Source organism: Sinohyriopsis cumingii, chromosome 1 (genome assembly GCF_028554795.1).
Source record: "Sinohyriopsis cumingii isolate HCF-2022 chromosome 1, ASM2855479v2, whole genome shotgun sequence".
Lineage (NCBI taxonomy): Eukaryota > Metazoa > Mollusca > Bivalvia > Unionida > Unionidae > Sinohyriopsis > Sinohyriopsis cumingii.
The window spans coordinates 134,622,729-134,644,435 of NC_142961.1; the positions used below are offsets into that span (position 1 = coordinate 134,622,729).

The following is a 21,707-nucleotide window of genomic DNA, read 5'->3' on the forward strand; positions in this document are numbered from 1 at the left end:
TTTAGTTCATTTTAAGAACGATTGTATTCACAATCACAAATGAAAGCGACACAACAGCACCTACGGTCGCCCGGCACCTAAGCCAGTCCAAAATGCAGGAACTAATCGGTTAAAAGGCATATTGCAAAACTGGACAAATACAGAAAACGCTTATATACATGACGGGAATGATGCATCGTCGAAAGTGTTCTATCATTGTATCGCAAAACAGCAGCGAAGCCGCTGGTTCTTTGTCAGCTGGAGCCTAATGGTGCTTGTCACTACCCTGTGAACAACGTTCTTTGTAGTAATACGGTTTGACTTCACTAAAGTGAACAGGCAGACCCAACGCTTGGAAAGGACACTAGCAGGGAAGCAAGTTGCATAAATGCCCACAGTGAAATCTTCTGCGACTAGTGACATTTGTTTGACTCCAGGATATTCGACTTTTTGTGATACCGTTACATTTCGCAGAGTGCTAGTTCGAGCCGATGTTTTGTTCCTGGCTGGTGGGTCAACGCCAACCACTTTGTGCTTTATAAACATAAACTAGGGCTATTGGGATGGCACTGTGAACACTTATTCATACATCTGTGTGGGCATCATTGTCGCCTTGTACATAATTGTCGAGGATAACCAGCAGATCGTTGAACTGCATTGTCTCCTCATTGACCTACCTAAATGTAACGCATACCGAAAATTTTGCGTAGCTTATTAATGCGATCTATATGTGGCAGTACCATCTCTGTATTTATAAGAGTAAGGACAACGTCAATAACGGTTTTATTAATCCCCTAGATGGGTGAGTATCATGAAGGATGTGATCCGTACCGGATCTTTTATGCGGTTGGAGTTTTCAGAAAGGAGTACAGCTTGGGATGGTACATTGTTTCGCTGAGTTTGGCAATAATTGAGTCAAGAAGCATTTTTCTCCTATTCCCAATTACTGATACTATTTGCACACGCTCACAGAAGTGAATCTGACGTCGATTTCAAAGCTGAGTGTATACTACACAATAATGAAATCATCCAGTCGCATAGATGATTCCTTCGATTTTACAGATTCGCCTTCATACTTGGTTTTACAGCTAGTCTTCTGGAAAGTAACCGAACGACGAAGGCAGTAGAACCACCGGCATTTATGCACGTCAAGTGTCTTTATGTCCACCTCGACTAAATAAATTCCACGGAAAACCTTATGGACTGAAAAGAGAGCACGTTCTTGCAGGTGAATCAGGTTTTTTGGTAAACTCTATGGGGTAGTCGGACAGTCAACATTGGATCGCCTCCCAGGTAAAAAAGTACTTGGCGATAGCAGTATTTCCGAGTTTTTGATTCGCATTCTTGACAATAAAATGATAGCGGTCAAGTTGTAATCGATTTCAAGTCAAAGATAACTGTTGAAGAAATACCGAGACAACCGCACAATGCGACTATCAACAAGGCACGCTTCCTCTTTAGCCGAAACTCAAGCCTATTTGGACCATGGGCCATAGTTAAATTTTAATAGTGTTGACCTAAATGATGAAACACTTACCAGCCTCGTGGACAGTGCTAGTACTGCCGGCGCTGGTGCTGAGGTTAACTTAAATGTGGTGTATGGCCGATAGCATAACCTTGGTTGGAACAACTACTGCAGAAACCGCTTTAGGCTTTTATTACTTGGATACAACGCAAGATAGTCATAGCTTCAGCTATATTACTGTCAGCAACAACAACGACGCTGTCCCAGATGCAGGAATTTTCTTTATCATTCTCCACAACCATCTCAAGGCGGTATGTGGGCTACTGTCCCGATTCGTGTAAATTGAAGGCAACATATGCCCATAATAAACAGCACCGATGCCGGCGCTGTCCTGTTGCACTAAATTATAACGATAGGCTTGAGTTTCATTCTTGCTGCCCGAGACTCCATGAGTGGAAAGGGTCAAATCGTCAGCGTTGAAGCTTCATGTCTTTCGGACACTCGGGTCAACCTCACATTAGCAATTGAAATTCTCCAAGAAATTGGTAAAGAACTAGACACAACACCAACTACAGAAGAAACACAAATCATTGGCACCTGCCGATTAGAAGATAAACGAATGAATATTTGCGCAGTACGTAAGACACGTTGCTATTGACAAGGAATACCGTACATACCACCAAAAACCCACCCGTAACCGGGGGTATAATTGTGTTTTGTCTGGCGGCATGATGTCAAGAGGTCCTGCCCTCCTGGGGCCGTGTTCGCGGTCTTAATTGTTACCACAATACGAACGTAGCATTTTGCGAAATGCCTTTGGCAATAATCTTTCCTTCGTGGTATCAGGGCTCTTAATCGCACATCTCATCGGCGGAAATTGCAGATATATATTCAAAAAGACATATCATTGTAGCCTGTCAAAGTTATTGGCAATAAAAGCAAACAATGAACCTCAGAACAAACGGCACGGTAGTCTCAATGAGTGTGTTGGCAGGAATGTTGCAGACTGGGTTATTACTGGATCTAAACATACAAAGGAAGCTAATATTTGTTGACATCATCGCCGTCTTGCTAGTACAACACTTTCTTTTATCAGTAATCTAGTAGAGCAACTATGATGTGGTTATACAAAAAGATTCATTCATCGTTCATTTACATTATAGACATCCCATTCATGAAATTGCTTTCATTGTCTTCGCTAAAGTATAATTCAAACCCGACTTCGTCTTGTTACGAGTTGCATGCGTACGATTTCCTGCCTCATTAAAAACGAGGCCAACTATTATTAGTGATGCCAGTGGCTCGAAGGCACCGCTAATAAATCATTCCGGTGCATATGTAACGTACGCAAGCGCTTGGTGTGTATAACTTAGCTCCTTGTCGTACTCTTTGTGCGACGGGCACCCGTAATTAATAGCTCAACATTTCGCCGGCGCGGTTGTCACGAAGTCGTGTTATGTACGCGGCCTTTGAACAAACCGGCGTGCCGTCACTCAAGCCAATATAGTCAGGAGAAAGAGTCTTTCCTATTTGACTTGTACTTTCATCCTTGTGATCTTTGCAATCACAATGGTAAATACTAGGGAACATATTTTTCTAAATGGTCGACCTCTCTTTGGATAAACCCGGCGGGGCCTGTCTGGTGTAAGACAATATGATTTTGAACCAATTCGTGGAGAAAGGACTGGTACAAAGTGAGCTGCTAAAGGAAACAAAGTATATTGTATGCAAGACTACTCGTCCTTTGCAAAGTTATTAATCAGAAAACTTACACTGCCATTCGGACAATCCCTAACACCTTTAAAGATGTTTGCTCTATGATGTAGGTAACATGATCAAGAGGCTCATATTTTTCATCAGAAAATCCATTGGCATATGGTCTTGTGGAATATAGTCGATGTTAACAAAGGGAGAATATTCTTACAGAACAGGATTTTGTAAATTATATTACGATAAGAGATAAATAGGAACCAACGAAATCTAAGACATAAGTAAGCTAGTTCATGATTCTAATTATAAAGAGTGTAATATTGTTTTTCTTTTGCCACGTTTATCGTGGCATAAAATAGGTGAACAATTAAATATGTTTGGCTTCGACAATGATTAAGGGTTATTTCTGTTTAGAATTTTTAAGTTCATTTTTCTGTGCTAAAACAGCCCACAAAGTAAGTAAGGGTAAACAATGTTTCTTTTGACAAAGATGAGAACATTTTGAGCTATTTTAGCCGAAACTTGAATCAGATATCAAGGTGATACTTGATATACTGTTTCTAATGTGTAAGCTCAAACATGCTAGAATATGGTTGTGATCCTTCATTAAGCATTATGCATTAAACATCAACATATGGTATTTTTGCATAAATCTAGCCTAATTTCCATCGAAACCATTATCTTATCAGTTTGCTGCATGTGCCATGCCTAACTTTGTTATGATGACTTTAGACTGCAGTTTGAAAGCTAAATAGGAAAGTCAGATTTCGTAAATATCTATAATAAGTAATATACTCCTGTTTATTATCACCCATACCGAGTTTCAGTCACAACACGATAACAGTGTTAGATATATACACATTGTCAAGGATAGATAATAAGGACTACATACCACAGACTTTCTATCTCCCTTTGCACCTGAAATAAAAGAAGAACAAGGTCTACAATACATTTTGATTGATTTATACTTCATATAATTACTGTTCTTTTAGTGAGAATCTGCAAAATATAATTTTTTCTTGCCAGTATTAAGTGTTCATTTCAAAGATGAGTAAGAAAAGTATTTTCATTGACAAAAATAAAGAACCATGTAGTTTATTAATTGGATTATGCTTGGATTGTCATTTCAACATCTTGCACGCTTTTACAAATACAATCGTAGCTTATGTGTATAGACGGTGAAGTATTATACTGTCTAGGTATTAAAGACTTAAAGTGTTCACACCAAAAATGAAACAAACATTATCAGCTTTCTAATTGCATCATTTGTCCAATCAGTTTTGCTGCCAATTTTGTGTGTTCATACTAGTATGCCTTTCATAAGCAATAAAAATTCAATGTTTGCACATAGACCACCCCCAAGAAAAGAAAATAAACAAGAAAACAAGAGACCCAAGTGAGGTTGAGATCATTTAACTGGCAGTCATGTACCTTATAGCCTGTGCATGAATAGTATGTTTTCTGTTGAAATGTCTTCCTTCGCTAATGACTGAATATGTAATGAAAGCGATTCCTCTTATGTATCATATTATGCATCCATATTTAATTGCATACCAGCATCATTTGTCCAACATTGAAAGACGTTTCTGCCAGGATGGCTATTGTCACATTTTTCAAATTCTGTTTAGCTATTTTTCAGATAGGACATATGTGAGGCGCCTTTTTTATATTTAAAGGCCTTTAAGTTCAATCACTTTCTATTCAAAATTGTCAAATTCTGCCGAGCAAAACTTGAAACGTTTCTGTTCAATATCTATGTCAAAGAAGTTATTAAAATCTTTTCTTTGGTTTTCAGTAGCAAGAGTAGTATTTTTTATGGCATCATTTGTATACTTATTAAAGCCCCATAAACCGGATGGCTTTGTATAAAATTGGGTCAAACACTGATGATTATTTTCTAGGAAAAGGCGTTTAAATGACTTCTTAGTTTTTAATAATGTCGGTCACATTTAATAATTTGGATAATTTGTATAAACGTATAAGCCCTAAAATATTGGAATGATTTCTACTAAATCGGTTTCATTTCTGCATAGCGGTAATGTGAAGAAGGAAGTTATTTTCAATTTTTATTGACGGTAACCATATTTGTTTAAATATCTGACGAGTGGCGAATAGTCATTCTGCAAGGATGCTATCTGTCAAATTTGGTCAAATTCTGTTTCGAACTATTCTTTAGAATTGTTATCATTATTTTGTTTGCTTTAGTACAAGCGTTCACTTTTGAAACCTGTTCTGAACAGTTTGTACAAAATTAAAAGCCTTTTATGTGACACTGTTATGACTCCATGGTCTTAAACTAAATAACAGAAAGTGGCAAAAAATCAAATTTAGTAAAACTTGAATAACTTAATTATACAAATTATAAAATGAAAAGTTAAGACAATTTATGGTATTATGAATTAAATCCAAAACATTCCTAAAATCGTCCTACACAAGTCCACAAGAATCGAAAATTCCGAATTAAAAATCAGATCCTCTAATGTAATGACCTGGCAAGAGTCCTGATGTTCCACACTGGCATTGTCCAGAACATCTTTGAATAATTCACAGTAGTCTCAGAATAATATTTGACTCCAGTGAGCACTTTGTAATTCCAATAAATGATCGTAACAAATGTCACATCTACATGATTACATCAATAACATAAAGCATAAAAAAACATGTTCCCACTTCTATCTACTTATTTACGCGCATAAAGCTCTAAAACGCACTATTCGTCACCTCACTACGTGAAATTTGGCAAATAACCCGCATCTTAACATTATCAGACATATTCTGTTGAGCAGATTTTTGAAAATGTCTTCAAAGATTTTTTTGTAAGTAACAGAAACTATGTTCAATGACTGATCGGCATTATTAAACAAATCTGAAAGACCTAGATGTCAAAATGTCCTCTATAATAGCATTGGCCAACAATTCGGAATAAACAACGCAAGAAAAACAAGAGTTACGCACGACGGACGACGGCAAATACCCTAAGTTCACTTGATCGTGGGAGTATAGTATGTGGAAGGCAGTTATTCAGCATTTATTTATCACAGGCTAAGTCTCCGTTTTTCCACGATTTGGTTTTGGTCAGATTTATCTTTGGCAAGGGTATCAGTTCACCCAAAACATGAATATTAACAATCTAGGATAATAGCTCATGCAAAGATATGTATCTTGTTATGAGGTTATATGGGGTAGACGTAAAGAAGTTTCCAGACGAGCCTCAAAATGATTTATTATTTAGAGGGTATTGCATGCAGTGTTTTGCGTTTAGCTCATTGAGAATGAAATGTTTATAGCTGACGAGCGTGTTTGAGAACACTTTATGTCTCCATTAACCACTGTGAATGATATATTTATAGCTGGAACATTTAAAAACAATGTAATATATGTTTATAGCTGGAATAACACATGTTTGTGTATTTTAATGTCTTTATTAGCCCTTTATTTGCGATGGATTACTGAGGAATGAAAACAAAATGTGAAATAAGATAAACATTCAGTACCCTTTACGTGTAGCACTAACAGAGAAACTTGAGGACCGTCTATGTTGTTTATGTGACACAGCCCTTTGTGAACTGATTAGCATCTATCTGAATTTACCGATTATTTTTCTGCCGAAATCGACATGAATAGTATTTTTACATCGAGCATATACCGTAATAAAACTATTGGTGCCGACATTATTTCTGAAAAATGTTTGCCGAACCAGACAAAACAAATTGGATGAAGATTTTCGGCAAACTTAAATGACTCGATACAAGCGAATCCAGTCAAGTCAAAATCCGGTAATGGTCCGTTTGTCGATACTCTGGTCATCTCATGTGTTGGATGACCAAATCTTTTAAAATATACAGAACACTCTCCCATTCCAAGGAAACTTCCGGGATAACATGCAGCCATATCAACCGATATAACATCTTTGTGATCGTATTAATTATTCCATAATTCACCGTGTCCGTATTCGACACAACTCGATATTATATCACTGAGAAAATCAAACCGAGTTTGGTTTCCACGAAATTTTCTCTTTAGCAAAATGAGTTGCGACTGACTTAACTGTAAAACAATTACTGAGTAATTGTTCAGCATCATCGGTATATTTCAATGCAATATTATTCATTTCTTCGTGGAGAGATTATGTGCGATAAATAACGCAATTAGGTCGTACAAACTGATCATAATTTCCATTATCTCAACTTTGAAATAACCATACCGATACAGGATCGTTTTTACTTATTTCGTTAATAAAATCGAATATATCTCCTTGGTAAAATTTAACTGTTCGATATCGTGGAAATATTGTTACTGCATTAGTCCACGCATGCACATTATGATCAATACTTTCAATTGAAGCTCCATTTGATTTATATTTTGATTCGTACAAATTCTCTTCGGTTATCGTTTTTACAATTATTGTAAATTTTAGTTTCTTTCCTAGCTCAGCGACATCTTTAACAGACGCTCCGGTATCCTTCATTATTTCTCCCCACTCACTTATTATTTTACGTCTTTTATAAGTTAGACCGTTTCCACTAGTCGAAACGGTAAAATGTTCAGTTACTCGTTAGGCTACACAATTTAGCTTTGAAAATTTCATTGGTATTAAATTATTAACGCTGAGTTTATCACTTATCGGATATAACGCGTAGATAATCGTGGTTACAGGATACTCCTGTTCACAATATGGTTTGTCAATACCAGTCAACATTCCTGGTTTGGAATTTTTACTCAATATGGCAATTTTTTCATTATGAAGGACAGGATCATGTTTGTCACGGATAGTCTAGTTATTATTGTATGTTTCTGTTGGTACAATAAATTCTACTTTAATGGTTCATGGTAGCATCGACACCATTGGTGTTGTGTATGATTTTGAACGTTGACCACATATGAGATGCGCCATCTTTGCTGAGTTATTTCTTGACGTCGTGAATTTTATTAATCAAAGTTTTATTCGTCGGATCAACCAAAGCTTTATTCGGTAAGTCATGAGATATTAATAAATTGAAATATTATATATATATATATATATATATATATATATATATATATATATATATATATATATATATATATATATATATATATATATATATATATATATATATATATATATATATATATATATATATATATATAAGCATAGAATAATTGCAAGTGGCTAATGATAGGTTCTACGACTCCATTTAACAAAGCCTGCGTAAACGAATTATGCGGACTTCATTCACAAAGCGTTCGTAATGGAAGCCTAGGACCAAAACGGTATCTGAAGTGTGGTGTTGGTGTTAGAGGAAAAAAAGCGTTTGTGTGTGCAGTGTGGTGTTAAAAAATACAGAGAACTGAAAAGATTTTATGATATAAAATAACTACGACAATAATGACAAGGTTATTAAAAGTGCAGAAGATTATCTAACAAGATTTTCAAAGTAATGATTTAGACAAATAATGATTTAAACAAATGATTTTATTATATAAAATGGAAAATGAATTTGTCAAACATCCAATCATCAAGAATTACGAAGCAAGTCATGATGGTGTAATCAGCCACTGTCAACTAAAAATAACAGCCGGAAATGTTAATAGTACTGGTTATCTCATATTCAATACAAAGAAAAATACATGTATCTTTGTCATAGGTACATCTTTGAATGTTTCAATGGATTAATCGAAGACGGTTTTGTGATCGAACATATTGATTAAAGTCCAAATAAATAATCATTTGAGTAATTTAACAATTGTCACAGAGTCAAAATCGCAAATATGGAAATACTGGTTATAATTATAAGAGCGCAAGATCAGCTATATCTACACATATAGGGACAGGTGAAAAAATAGCATTTTCATCGATGTGTGCAGCTGGTAAATATTTCGATACTTCAAATCGTTTTGTAAAGCTTGTCGCAGATAATACTGCTAAATCTGCATTTTCAAAAACGTTTAAACAAAAAATAACTTTTCATTATCGTTGAAGGGAGACTCTGTCTCATTGGCAAATGGTAATTAAGTAGATATCTCGATTATACTACTAACTATTTATTTAATTTCTTTTTTGTATTATCATAGTCATTGTTAAAATAAGATAGAACAGTTATTTGATCCATTCTGAAGCTTCTATCGTCAGTGGTGAAAGTGTACCAAATTATTACTAAATATATATTTAGTGCACTTTTCCCCAGTCACATAACATATATATTTTTGTGTTGAGTAAAATATCAAGATAGAAGAATTACTTTGTTATTCTGGAGCTTCTATCATTTTTGTGAAAAAGGGGGATTGATTATATATATATATATATATATATATATATATATATATATATATATATATATATATATATATATATATATATATATATATATATATATATATATATATATATATATATATATATATATATATATCTGCTTTAGTAGTCTATACGCACAAATTTTCAGAAAATTAAGTGATTGAGTTCAAAAACCCACGTGGGTTTTTATGACTATAAAAAGCATATAAAATTCTAGGGATGATGAGTATAGCCAGAATAACTTAATCACGTAAATTTCTAGAACATTTTGCGTGGGTTTGTTCATGACTATAAAAGCGGAGAAATTTCTCTATCCCCAGCCAGACTCGAAGTGTACTTGAGAAAGCGAAAAGTAAGTGAAATATTTATTTAGTAGTCTAGAGGCTGTGTTTGCGTTATATTACAGAATTGTATTATATCGTCTTGGTTGAGGAATACAACTTAAATATATATTTTATAATAAATAATAAAATGAATTTTGAAAATACCAGAGCTATTATTTCTGCAATTAAAAAGTTAAAACATGACGGTATAAAAATTCAACTTGAAAATTATTTCTGATCAGGAATCATTACAAAATCGTAAATTTGAAGGTGGATATACACTATCAGCAGAATATTGATTGAATAAAACCATCCAGCAAATTATGTCAAATTAGCGCTATTTCTTTCACTGGAATTGCAGTTGGAAAGTTTACACTAAATTGCGGATTAATTGAGCTTTCCGATATCGTTGTTGTTTTTGACTGAGTTGTGTTCGTTACGATTTATTGAAGTAGCTCGTTCGGAGTTGACATTATTATTTAAATCCTGATTTTCTAAACCAATCACAGTCATTTCTTCTTTGTAAATTTTGATCATATCGGTGAACTCACATTCTGATATTTTTCCATCACTAAGACTTGTTGATAATAATGAGGATAATTTTGAGTATGTTAACGTCTCTGTGTGTAATTTTATTATATCATCATGCAATTTTGCATTTGTGCACGTACTTATTTTTTGCGATGATATTAAGAATACCAGCAATCGATGTTGCAGCTGAAACACAAATTGTCACAACTTCTGCTGCCATTACAAGTTATGGTGTTACTGTTGATAATAATACGCCGGTTCCAGCAATAACAGCAGACGTTGAATAAACAATTATATCAACAATAATCACACGTTTGCGATATTTCTTTACTTTTACTATATACCCGTCAACGATATTTTTTAATTTTGTTTGCCATTCACGTGCTTGACTGTATCTAAAACGTTGAACGTTGATCGGAATAATCACTGTATGTGGGAATTTATCTACTAAGTCAAGGCACCAGTAATAAATCAAGTCGAGTTTTGTTTCTTCGGGTTCCACAGTAAATGTTACCTCGTTTTGATATAACATCCCTAACACAGTTAGTGGATAAGGCCGTGAAATCGTGGTAGATATTATAAATATTGCAACACCAAGTACTGAAAACCTGTATATACCGGTAACCTTAGCGCGATGTTTAATGGATTTATTGAGTGGTGACCATAATGGCTGGTCAGACGCTATATTATATACCAGGTTCATAATCTGCTTGTGGGGAATTTAAATCAGTTAAATTTTTGTAACGATATCAGGAATTCCACTTATAACATCTTCTATTTTTTTCTCTAATCGTTTCAATGTCTGACATAGCTGTCTTAATATCGCCGAGTTTTGTGTTAATATCAACGAGTTTCACGTCAACAGTCGACGTGGTACCAAAAAAATCAAATGCGATTTTTTATTAAGTTTTTGAAAATTTCTACGAGTGTTCATAAACATATTTAAGTGAACGTGATACTCGGCCCGCAGCGTGGATAATTTAGTATCTACTGTATTATAGTTATTGTCTACATATATTTTTGTTGCAGCATCTTCATCAGATGTTGGATCTCTTAAAACAACTATTTTATTTCCGTTCATGCTAAGTTCACATGTCATTATGTCACCGGTAATCGTAAACGATTAGCAACACTTTTTGGAATTTCATTTATAATATTTGCGATTGATATACTTGAGTCTCTGATTTTATCGTCAATAGTAAATACCGGAATGTTATCAGCAGTAGCACCAATAACTCTACAAACTATGTGATTCCACCTAATGTTACTAGTCTTTAGAACACAGTGTTTATCCTGAAAAATAAAGACCTCATCTCGATCAAATGCAGAGAGGTTCATAATATCGGCAAGTTCACCTTTGACAAATCAGTGTCATCTTTTTTTTTCTTGCCCTTATTGGTACCACTAAGAGAAGATCTTCCGTAAATATCAACCATTATATTTTAAGATCTGTTTAAAACGATGCGGTTACTTGTATACTCGTGCACGACTTTATGAGATGCACCGGAAGATTTTGATATAGCGTCGAGTGCATCAATTACTTCACGACCACAGATCGGTGGATCTGTCATTGTTTGTATTGGTAATGTTGAATACCAGACTGGAATATTTTTTATTGTGTTTGTATGATTTACAAATTCAATTGGTGGTGCCAACCCACACAAATCAAAATAAACAATTCCACTTGGATCAATTACGTATGCAACCCAGTGAGTTCCTGGACCAGAACTGTTATCAAGATTAGAAATTCCTGTTTCAAAATTGTTTGGCTATTTTGGTAATTGGTCACACATAAAAACACCTCTGAAATCGTTTATATTTAATTTTTGGCAGCATCGAGTAAATCAAAATTTGACATAGGGCAAAATTAGCGAAGTGTTCCTGGAAATCTCAGATCTTTTCCGTATCGTAAAGGGGTTCCTGGTAATCTAAGGCCTTTTCCCCTTCTTTAAAATCCTTTCCCTGTTATCTTATCAACAAACATACTACCAACCTTTCTGGCAGTACCGCTTTAAACACCAAGTGCAGCTCTGTTTGCAATACTTGGAGCTGCACAGCTATTAACGCTGGTAATGCTGCAAAAGTGGAAATATACCTTGTTCTCACTGAGTCTTTAATGGAACTCGGAGAAAGATGAAGCTGAACTCCGGTTTTTCTTTCTAAAGCCTTATTAAAATGTTTGAGTTGCCTCTTGGTTAATGATAATTTGTTTGGAACACCACTAGAAATTTGATATCTTTTTAGTGATATTTTTGTTCCGCATTTACTTGCAAGTTTTGATTGTAATTTTTTCACATGACCGGAAGTCAGAGTGAGATTAACATCACTATACGGCATTTTTATAATATGATAAGTGATTTAATTACATGGTTTCTACTGGTGCTTCAACAACTCGCATTCGTCCACCAACACCTTCAAGTAACATTGCTTTATCTGATAGAATAACTGCAAATGCTTTGTAATTAGGAACAGCTCCAGCGTCTCTATTTACTCGAGCTCAAAAATGAACATCAACGACAGATTGTCTAGATAAATCAGGATGTTCCAGTGGAAAGTAATAAATCGGATATAGATTTGTAAAATTTAACTGTGATATTTGTAAATCAGTATCTATATTTTGATCACGTCCCATAAAAGTCATTAAACGATGATATACACGTGCTGCATGGTTTAATTCAAAATTGAACAATATATCTTCAGATGGTTCTTGATGTCCATTTATTCTTAAAGAAACTTTACTAACTCCAACTTTGTCAAATATCATATGACTTTCTTCTTGCGAGTTTACTAGTCCAGCATTTTGTAAAGCAACGAAAATATGCCGTGGTGCAGAAACACCTTGCTTTGATGCTATATGCCATGTAAATAAACCATTAGCATTACTTTGAACACTCTCTGTAGTTACTGTTAACCATGGTAATAATGATTTACCGCCTTGATCCATAAAACAAAGCAATTTTTGTTCTTCAGCAACTGTTAGAGTCATTACCGGTATCCACAACGAGAGTTTTATTAGTGTTACTTTTACCAGCATCAAGACCACCATGATACCAGATAGCATCATCGTCAGTAGCTTTTCTAACAAGTACAACTGTACGTTTAGCTCCAAAAATAACTTTTCTAACATTTCTACAAAATCCAAAGATGTGGGATAATGAAATTGCGCATGAAAGTCTTCTACGAACGTTGATTAACATTTATCGACGTGTTGCAAATCTTAAAATGCAATTTATATTCGTTGATATTACTGCGGGTGTTTCTGCATTTCCTGCAGCGTTTCTTACATTACCTGTACTTAAGCTTATATATTCTGGAAAGTTAGAATTGTCTTTAGGAAACATCATTGTTGGACTAGCTGATCTTGAATAATCATCAGAATATCTTGCTAAACCTACTATTGTTGCAGCAACATCAACGTCCTTTTGAATATTTTCAATATTTCTTCCATCAATCATATATGTAACACTGTCAAACAACGCCATAATTCCGTTAGTATCAAAACTTATTTTGTTAGCGGCGTCATATTCAGTATCGTCTTTTTTTAAAAATAATTTCACCTTCTACTTCAATAAATGCTTCGGCGGGTAAGAAATATCTACTTGTATCTTGAACTTGTAATTCGAATCTTCCACGCTGATTTGGTTGTCTTGCGTCGTAAGGATAAAACTGATAATCACTTATAGATTCATCTGTAAGAACTGGTGCGTCCATATCGAACGCTGGATCGGATATACGTTTAAACATTTTATTATATTTATCATCGTCCAAAAGGAAGACCACTTCCTGCTATCATGCTAGCAGTTTTATTTTTTCTGCTTCACCAGCCAACTCTGATAGTATTTTTTATTTGCGGCTTGATTTATTATTTTACTGACGTTTGCAGGCATAACTTCAGTACTGGGCAATTTTACTGGTTGTGATTTTCGTCAAATTAGCCGTTTTAGTCTATCCTTGATTGTTGAGATCGCTTTACCGGCAAGATTGCCAATAGTGCCGATGCCTTTATCGCGAACGAAATCAATAGATTTCATTCCTAGTTGTTTTGCAATCGGTATTGTGTTTGTAACTATCCTTCTAAAATGACCTTGAACAACATCACCGATTCCATCTCCGTAAGTTGCTTTATAGGTTGTTAATCACAAATTTACTACTCTAACCATGACTGATCCATGCTGAGCAGTGTGTATAATCATTTTATTTATTACTGATTTATCTAATCACTGTGAGAATCATCAGCAATTTCATCAATGAGAGAACGACAAACATTGATATCCATAATATCGCCAGTAAATAATTTTCAATAAATATCAGATATTTCATTAATGATTTCCGGCGAATTATTTCCAGCACGTTTTCCTCCAATCAAAATTTCTGATCTATGTCAGAAAGAATATTGTTAGGACAAGCAATAAAACCGCTTCCTCCAGGCGTAGTTGAGTAAATGCCACTTCCAGTAGCGCCAGGAGGATCTTCTGGACCATAAAATTCTTTTTCTTCAGCAGCAGATGGTTCTACTAATGATTTAAGAAAATCTGAATCTCTTTTATCTATTACTTTTTGTTGAAATTCAATAAAATCTGGATCGTTCCTACTAGCAGTCTTTATTTTTAGCAGAAAGATATACCTCGATAACCAAATGTTCAGGTTTTCGACTTTTTTAAAAATAAATTTAGGTTTTATATATGTTTCTATTTAATCCAATCCATATACTGCAAAATTTATTACATTGTTCTGATCATCAATTTCGGCAATACCTTCAGGAGTAATTTTATTTCTAATACTCGACGATTTTTGTTGTGGCCGAGAAATTTGTGAAGGAGATTGTGGTTCTTTTTGTTGTTCTATTTGTTACTGCGGTGGAGAAAGTCGATAGGAATGTTCTTACTGGGGAGGTTGTGGTGGGGAAGGTTTTTGTATAGAAAGTCGTTCCCTTCTATTATTATAAAGTCTTTTTATTTCACTAACAAAACTTCTATATTTTAGATCATCATCTCTAGCTTGTTGTTTTTTTGTTGTTGCAATATATACGATATAATCACGTAACGAAATTATCATCGTTCACAGTATCATATTTAAGTTTTAAAAATCTATTTTTTTTTACTAAAACAGAGCATCAAGTGTCAGCGTAGGCAAATCTTTCTCTTTAATTTCTTTAAGTTATTCAATAACACCTTCCCTACATTTTTAATCATTCCATCAGTTTCTTTCGCTACTTTAGGTTTGGGTGCAAGATCTTTTATTTTACTAATACCTTCAAGTATTTCTTCACCTTTGTCAGGAGGAGGAGGAGGAGGCTGAGCATCAACTATTGCGGCTGGAAGTTCTTTTAAAAGGTTTTTTTTTCTTATTATATTTAGCAGTCTGTTCTAACGTTGGACGAAGACTTTCAGTAACTGCTGAAGCTTTTTCAGTTGCTTATGTAATAGGTTTAAATACCTGTTTTTTTTATCTTCGGCAAATTCTACCTGAGATTCTTGACGTTCTTGAAGTTTTCGTCTAAAAGAATCACGAACAGGAAAAAACTTTTTGATTACTTCCAATCTTTCTCGAGCTAATCTAGCTGTATAAGATTCAGCACCAGGTGCCAATATTGATATAATGATGATTAAATTACAGCAGCAGAGAGGGTGCGACCTCAATGAAACGTCCGGAGGGTAAACAAAAACACACATAAAAATATAGAAGAAAAAAAACGACAAAAATAATGTAACAAAAAAACCAAAAACTAAGCCAATTCGAGAAACTCTCGGTAAGTTAGAGGCTTTGCTTTGGCGTTATTAAGCTTATATTTTCCTTTCGTAGGAAACTTTTATTTTAAGCAAATGACATTTCAGCAAAAGGTATGTTCACACTCTCTGCTGCTCTCGGTATGTGACGTGAACACTTAACTATTCCGATCGCTCTCTGAGGTTGGCATCTAGGATCACACATTTTAAAAAGAATAATGTTTTTATTTGTACTGACTTAAATACTGACACAATTTTTGCAAAGCGCCTTTCTACAGTTGGTACAAAAGCTATCGGCAGATTCCTTGTTTCCTCGCATTACACATTGTTCACACAGCTGAACTATTTTGTTCTTACCCTCGGGAAACATCAACATCAGAATTTAATCATACGGAAAATGTTCTGCACATTTGTCATCGGGCACGTCCGATGATGAAGATAATGTGTCCTTCTCACATGTTGGGCACATAAAGCTAGATGACATCCGCCATTTTTAAAGGAATTGCATATGTAATCTCACAGACACCTCTTACAGCAAGTATGCAGAAAGATGAGTGCCCTCGGAACGGTTAAAATGTCCAGACAGAGTGGACATAGCATACGATTCTGATTTTGTTGCCTTCCTCATATTGCATTATTTGAATGCTTGTCTATAAGAATTTTCTTGTCTTGCAGCAGCTGTCCGGCTCCTTATTTGCCATGAAAATCAATCAGATTTGGTGTGTGAAGTTCCAATATGAGTCACATGTAACCATAATATTTAACGACAATTAGTTACCAAAACAATACGCCAGACATGGCTAAAATCACAATTATTGTTCTTGTGTCAGCATCTACGACTGTGGTCCATATCTGTTTTTGAAGAATCTGTTTTTCTTTATTCTCTTGGTGCTGGTCTTTTGGTTGAATGTAATCATTATTGGTATTGATTGAAGGGAAGTTATTTGTTTTGAGAACACGATCATTATGGTGATAGGTGTTCTTGTATATTTGACAACAGCGTGCCATGAGTAATCAGACTACTGCTTTCTATGAAATGAACTCTGTGATCCAAGATACGTTGTCTTGTTTTCACTTCAGCCTCTCTAAACATGATAGAAAACTTACGACAAGAACTTAGCTATAATTTGGTCTAGTTAGCATATACCTTATTGGGATTTGGCCACAAGGTAAAGTTATGTACTGAAAATCAAAAGCTTATCCTTCTGGCCTTTTAGGATAATTCATCATTCATTAAAAGTGTAATTTTGTTGTTTTTTAAAATAGTTTTCATAATATATTCCAGTATTGATTTAAACTGTATGGTGATTCAAAGAAAAAATGAAAACCTGGAGATATACGGAAATATTGTTTAAATTGTATCATTAAACCCATCGACGTGAAAAAATAAATAGTTCTTTTCTAGTGAAATAAAATACTAGCTTATAAATATTCGACAAGCACTAGTATCTTTGAAAATGAACGACGGCCTTCTCATAAATATCTTGCAGAATTCAGTGTATTGCAATACTACAACGGGAAATTAATAGTTATTCAATATAACATAACAGGACAATCTGATGTTATATCAACACACACACCAACAAATAAAAGTATGCCGATGCGTCGCTTGAACTATGTCCCATACAAGCTCTCAGTCTTAGATTATTGAAATCCTTCACGGTATTAAATAGCATGGAAGCTATTAGTGATACTTGTAATTAAACTCCATTCTCTTAATTAGGACTTGGTATGGCCTAATTACGTCTTAGATATCTCATAATTACATGTTAATTTCTCGTAATTACGTATTAGCTGACTTATAATTAAGACTTTTCCGATTTAACTTTTCCGATTTAACTATCTCGTAATTAAAAATGTAGCATTTCGTAATTACGCCCTCTGATAAATTGATTTTGTAATTACGACTTAGTTATTTCGTCCCCAGATCTGTTAAATGATTTCTACATAATTGTATTTATCAACAAATGTTCAAATAAATAACCCATGACAGCAAAGATGTAGCTATCAGTAATCTTGTCAGGGGTTGTTCTGCATATGTCATCATTACCATTCTGAACAAGGGCCAATTTCACAAAGGACAGTAAAAAAATATTAAAAGCATTGTCAATAACACGTTACACACTTGTCTCACGATCGATTGTCCTCTTTGTAGATAACACGTGTTTATTTTGCAAATGCCACTATTCTTTCATCAACAATATTTACATTGACCTTTGACGTTTGAACCCAAAGTCAATATATTTCTTTGGTAGAACAAATGTTATTGTGCAGAAACCACTTTTAATAATGAACATGTCCTTTGACCTTTTGATAGAAAATCGATACGCTCTTCCATAACCAACCTGCACACCATCCATATCATTTAGTCAAGGCACCTAATGAAGAAATAATGTTGTACCGATAGAATTTGTCTTCTTTTAGTCAGTGACGTTCATCTTTGACTTCTGATCCCAAAATTACTAGATTTTATCCTACCCCAATTGCAAGGCTTCCACACAGTTTCGTGAGCATGGATGATGATAAACAGAAGTCATTATTTGGAGACCATTTCTCCTCTTTCAGTCAGAGGCAACTTCACCTTTTAACGTCTGAACCCAAAATTATCAGTGAGCATTCCTACCCCAAGTTCAAACTATCCGCGAAGTTTAGTAACAACGGATGATGGCAAAATCAAGTTAGAATGCTGAAACTGTTTTACTTCTTTCAGTTTGTGAACTTTACGTTCGTCCTTTTGACCCTGACATCAATCGTGTTCTACCTTAATCGAGTCAAAACCACCCAAAATGTCTGGAAACTGTACATAATGGAGCACTCAAGTTATCGTACAGAATCCCATTTTAGATTCAGTCAAAGTAATCTTAATATTTGAGTTCTGGAACCGAAATCATTGTGGTTTTCCTACCCCAAGTGGAAATGATTCATCATGACTTATATTTATAGACGGTGGGCAACTCAAGTTATTGAGTGGAAATGAAATTAGGAACACACAGACGGACAACATCGTAACATAACACTGACCGATCTGTAGCAGACGTATAAAATATGCATGCAATTAGAGGCCACGTGGCATCCTCTACTACTCATTTACGTGTCTCTCTTGCTGGCGACAGAGCAATGTGCCTTATTTTACCTTGATTCATTGATTATCTTTCCATATCGTGATCAATAAAATATAAAAGTTTCGTACCTAAATTCAGAGGCAGTTTTTTTCGGCCTTTCCCCTTTCCCCCTTTGAGAGTGACAATTCTTTCTGTCGAAGGAACAGTAGGAGCTTTGTGAACATGTTCTGTAACATTGACCTTTGCGAGCTGATTAGCGTCCATAACCTTTAATGCGTCAATACGGCTGACAAGCTGAAGTTTGGAATTTAAATGTCTTACTTTTGGATATTTTGTCTGAAGTATATTTTCACACTGCAGTATTTGGTCTTCAACTTTATGTAATATTACGAAACATTCATGTTTGTCTCCATATTTACACACTTCTTCGTAAGATTTGAGAGAATTTAACAGGGCAGCTTTCAAGGAGCGAAAATGACGATTATTCTCATGTAAACTCAGTGACTCATTTGTCAATAACTCTTCTCTTTCTTTGATGATGCGATTTTTTGTTTCATTCAACAATGTTATCAAACTGTCAATCTCATCCACCATGCTTTTAGTTTCACTTTCAATCTTTGAAACAGCACCCTTGTTCATTTCTATACGTGTGTCTAAATAATCAGCGAGTTGATTTATGTTTTTTGTCATATGCTCCGGTCTAATTAATTCCAATAACCCACTGCTACATTCCGTCAATTTCTGTGTCTTTTTGCAATTTCTGTGATCAAATAAACACTCAGTACAGCATACTTGTTCATGAGACCCACAAAAATATTCTAAATCGTTATGAATATGACGTGAACACTTTATTCCCACAGATATTCCGATCGCCATCTCAGGTCGGCATCTAAGATCACTAATATTTATGAACGAATGTTTTTTTTTGGCGCTGATGTGAATTCCAACACAAGTTTTGCAAAGCGCCTCTCTACAGTTGGTACAAAAGCTATCGGCAGGTTCCTTTGTTTCTCCCGTCATACATTGTTCACACAGATCTACTTTATTCTTGCCTTCAGGTAACAGTGACATCATTATTCGATCATGCGGAAAGTGCTCTGCCCATTTGTCAACTGGCACGTCCGATGATGAAGGCAGAGTTTCTTTCTCACAAGTGGGACACTTAAAGCTAGATGCGCCTCCGCCATTTTTAAAATAATTTCTGATGTGGTCTCCTAGGCACTTATCGCAGTAAGTGTGCAGACAGGGGAGTATCCTTGGAACGGTTAAAATGTCCAGACAAAGTGGACATAGAATGTCATTTGGATCTATTGCCTTCTTCATATTGCAGCACTTTAATGCTGGTCTGTGTGCCTTTTCTTTTCTAGCTACTGCTTTCCTTCCTTATTCAAACTGTACTAATGTATATACCTTGTCTATGAACTAAAAATATCTCTCGTGTTTTGAACCGGTTTGTGACGTGGTCTCATATTACAACTTTCTTCCTGGTAAGAATGTATGTGCTTATAGAATATTGTTTATTGTTTGTGCTAAGAATGCCAACATTCAAATAAAAAAATCCCCATTAAATGAAATTATTTGTTCTTAAAAAAATATACGATTTTTGGTGTGATTGTGTGTACTTTAGGTAAATTGTACAGGGAGTAACCAGCCCACTAAGTATTTGTAGCGACATATGTGCTGTCATAGTACACATTCCCCTAAAAGCTCATACCCTTCCTATTACGTATGTACGTTACCCATAAATCTCAAATTCCGAGCACGCTACCGAAGATACAAACTTGAGAATTCCCGCAATTCTTGCTTTTCACTAAAACGATACAACCTTTTATACTTTGATACTGTTCTAAAAGCTAAATTTATATCCTGAAGTTTTATTTGCAAAAAAAATAAAAAAAATAAACTTGAAATATTGCCAACTTTTCATTTCCCTTCCATCTATATGAGATGAAGTGATATTTCTACTTGCTTTGCACGATCTAATTTTCAATTCTTATACACTTAAGATATTATTCTATTTCCTGTTATATGGCCACCTTTTATGGTTATAGACTTTACAACACTTTGAATTGTTTTATATTCAACATGTTATTAGTCCCACAATTCTCGATCATTTGATTGTACTATTATCTATTTTTGTAACAAGCAGAGTAGCTGAAACAATAAATATGGAATGAAGCAAATGTCATTGTTTCTTTATTATGCATAGTTCTACACAATTTAACAGGCATACTACAAATTAACAACTGACAGCTCCGGCGGTGGCCTATTTGGTTAGAGCGTCCTCCTCGGTTGCGGGAGATCGCTGGTTCGAAACCCCAGCCGAGTCATACCAAAGACTTATAAAAAAACGATGCTAGTAACCGCCACGCTTGGCACTCAGCATTTAGAGGTTAGTGTTTGGACTGGTCGGCCAGGTGTCAGGATAATGTGACTGGGTGGGACATGATGCCACGTGTCTTCGGCATGATGCCTCAGTGCTAGACATCAATATAAACTGTCACACTGCAGACACCGTAGCGATATGACTGAAAGATTGTCAAGGCTACATTAAAAATCAAAATCACACACACACACACACACACACACACACACACACACACACACACATTAACAATCACTGTGATCTATCGT

General features: G+C 35.0%; 1 protein-coding gene across 2 annotated transcripts in view; it reads right to left on the minus strand.

The window, feature by feature from the left end:
• LOC149807896 (uncharacterized) overlaps nt 1-20,502 on the minus strand; it is a 56,393-nt gene extending 35,891 nt beyond the window's left edge. The window contains exons 1-2 of one of the 2 annotated variants that reach the window (XM_089971762.1): nt 19,202-20,498; nt 4,047-4,072 (exon numbers count right to left, since the gene is read on the minus strand). In XM_089971762.1, coding sequence (XP_089827888.1) covers nt 4,047-4,072; nt 19,202-20,396 — 1,221 coding nt within the window. In that variant the 5' untranslated portion in view covers nt 20,397-20,498. Of the gene's footprint in view, nt 1-4,046; nt 4,073-19,201 lie in introns of both variants that reach the window. The other variant, XM_089971767.1, reaches the window with a different exon arrangement.
• Between the last annotated feature and the right edge of the window lie 1,205 nt (nt 20,503-21,707).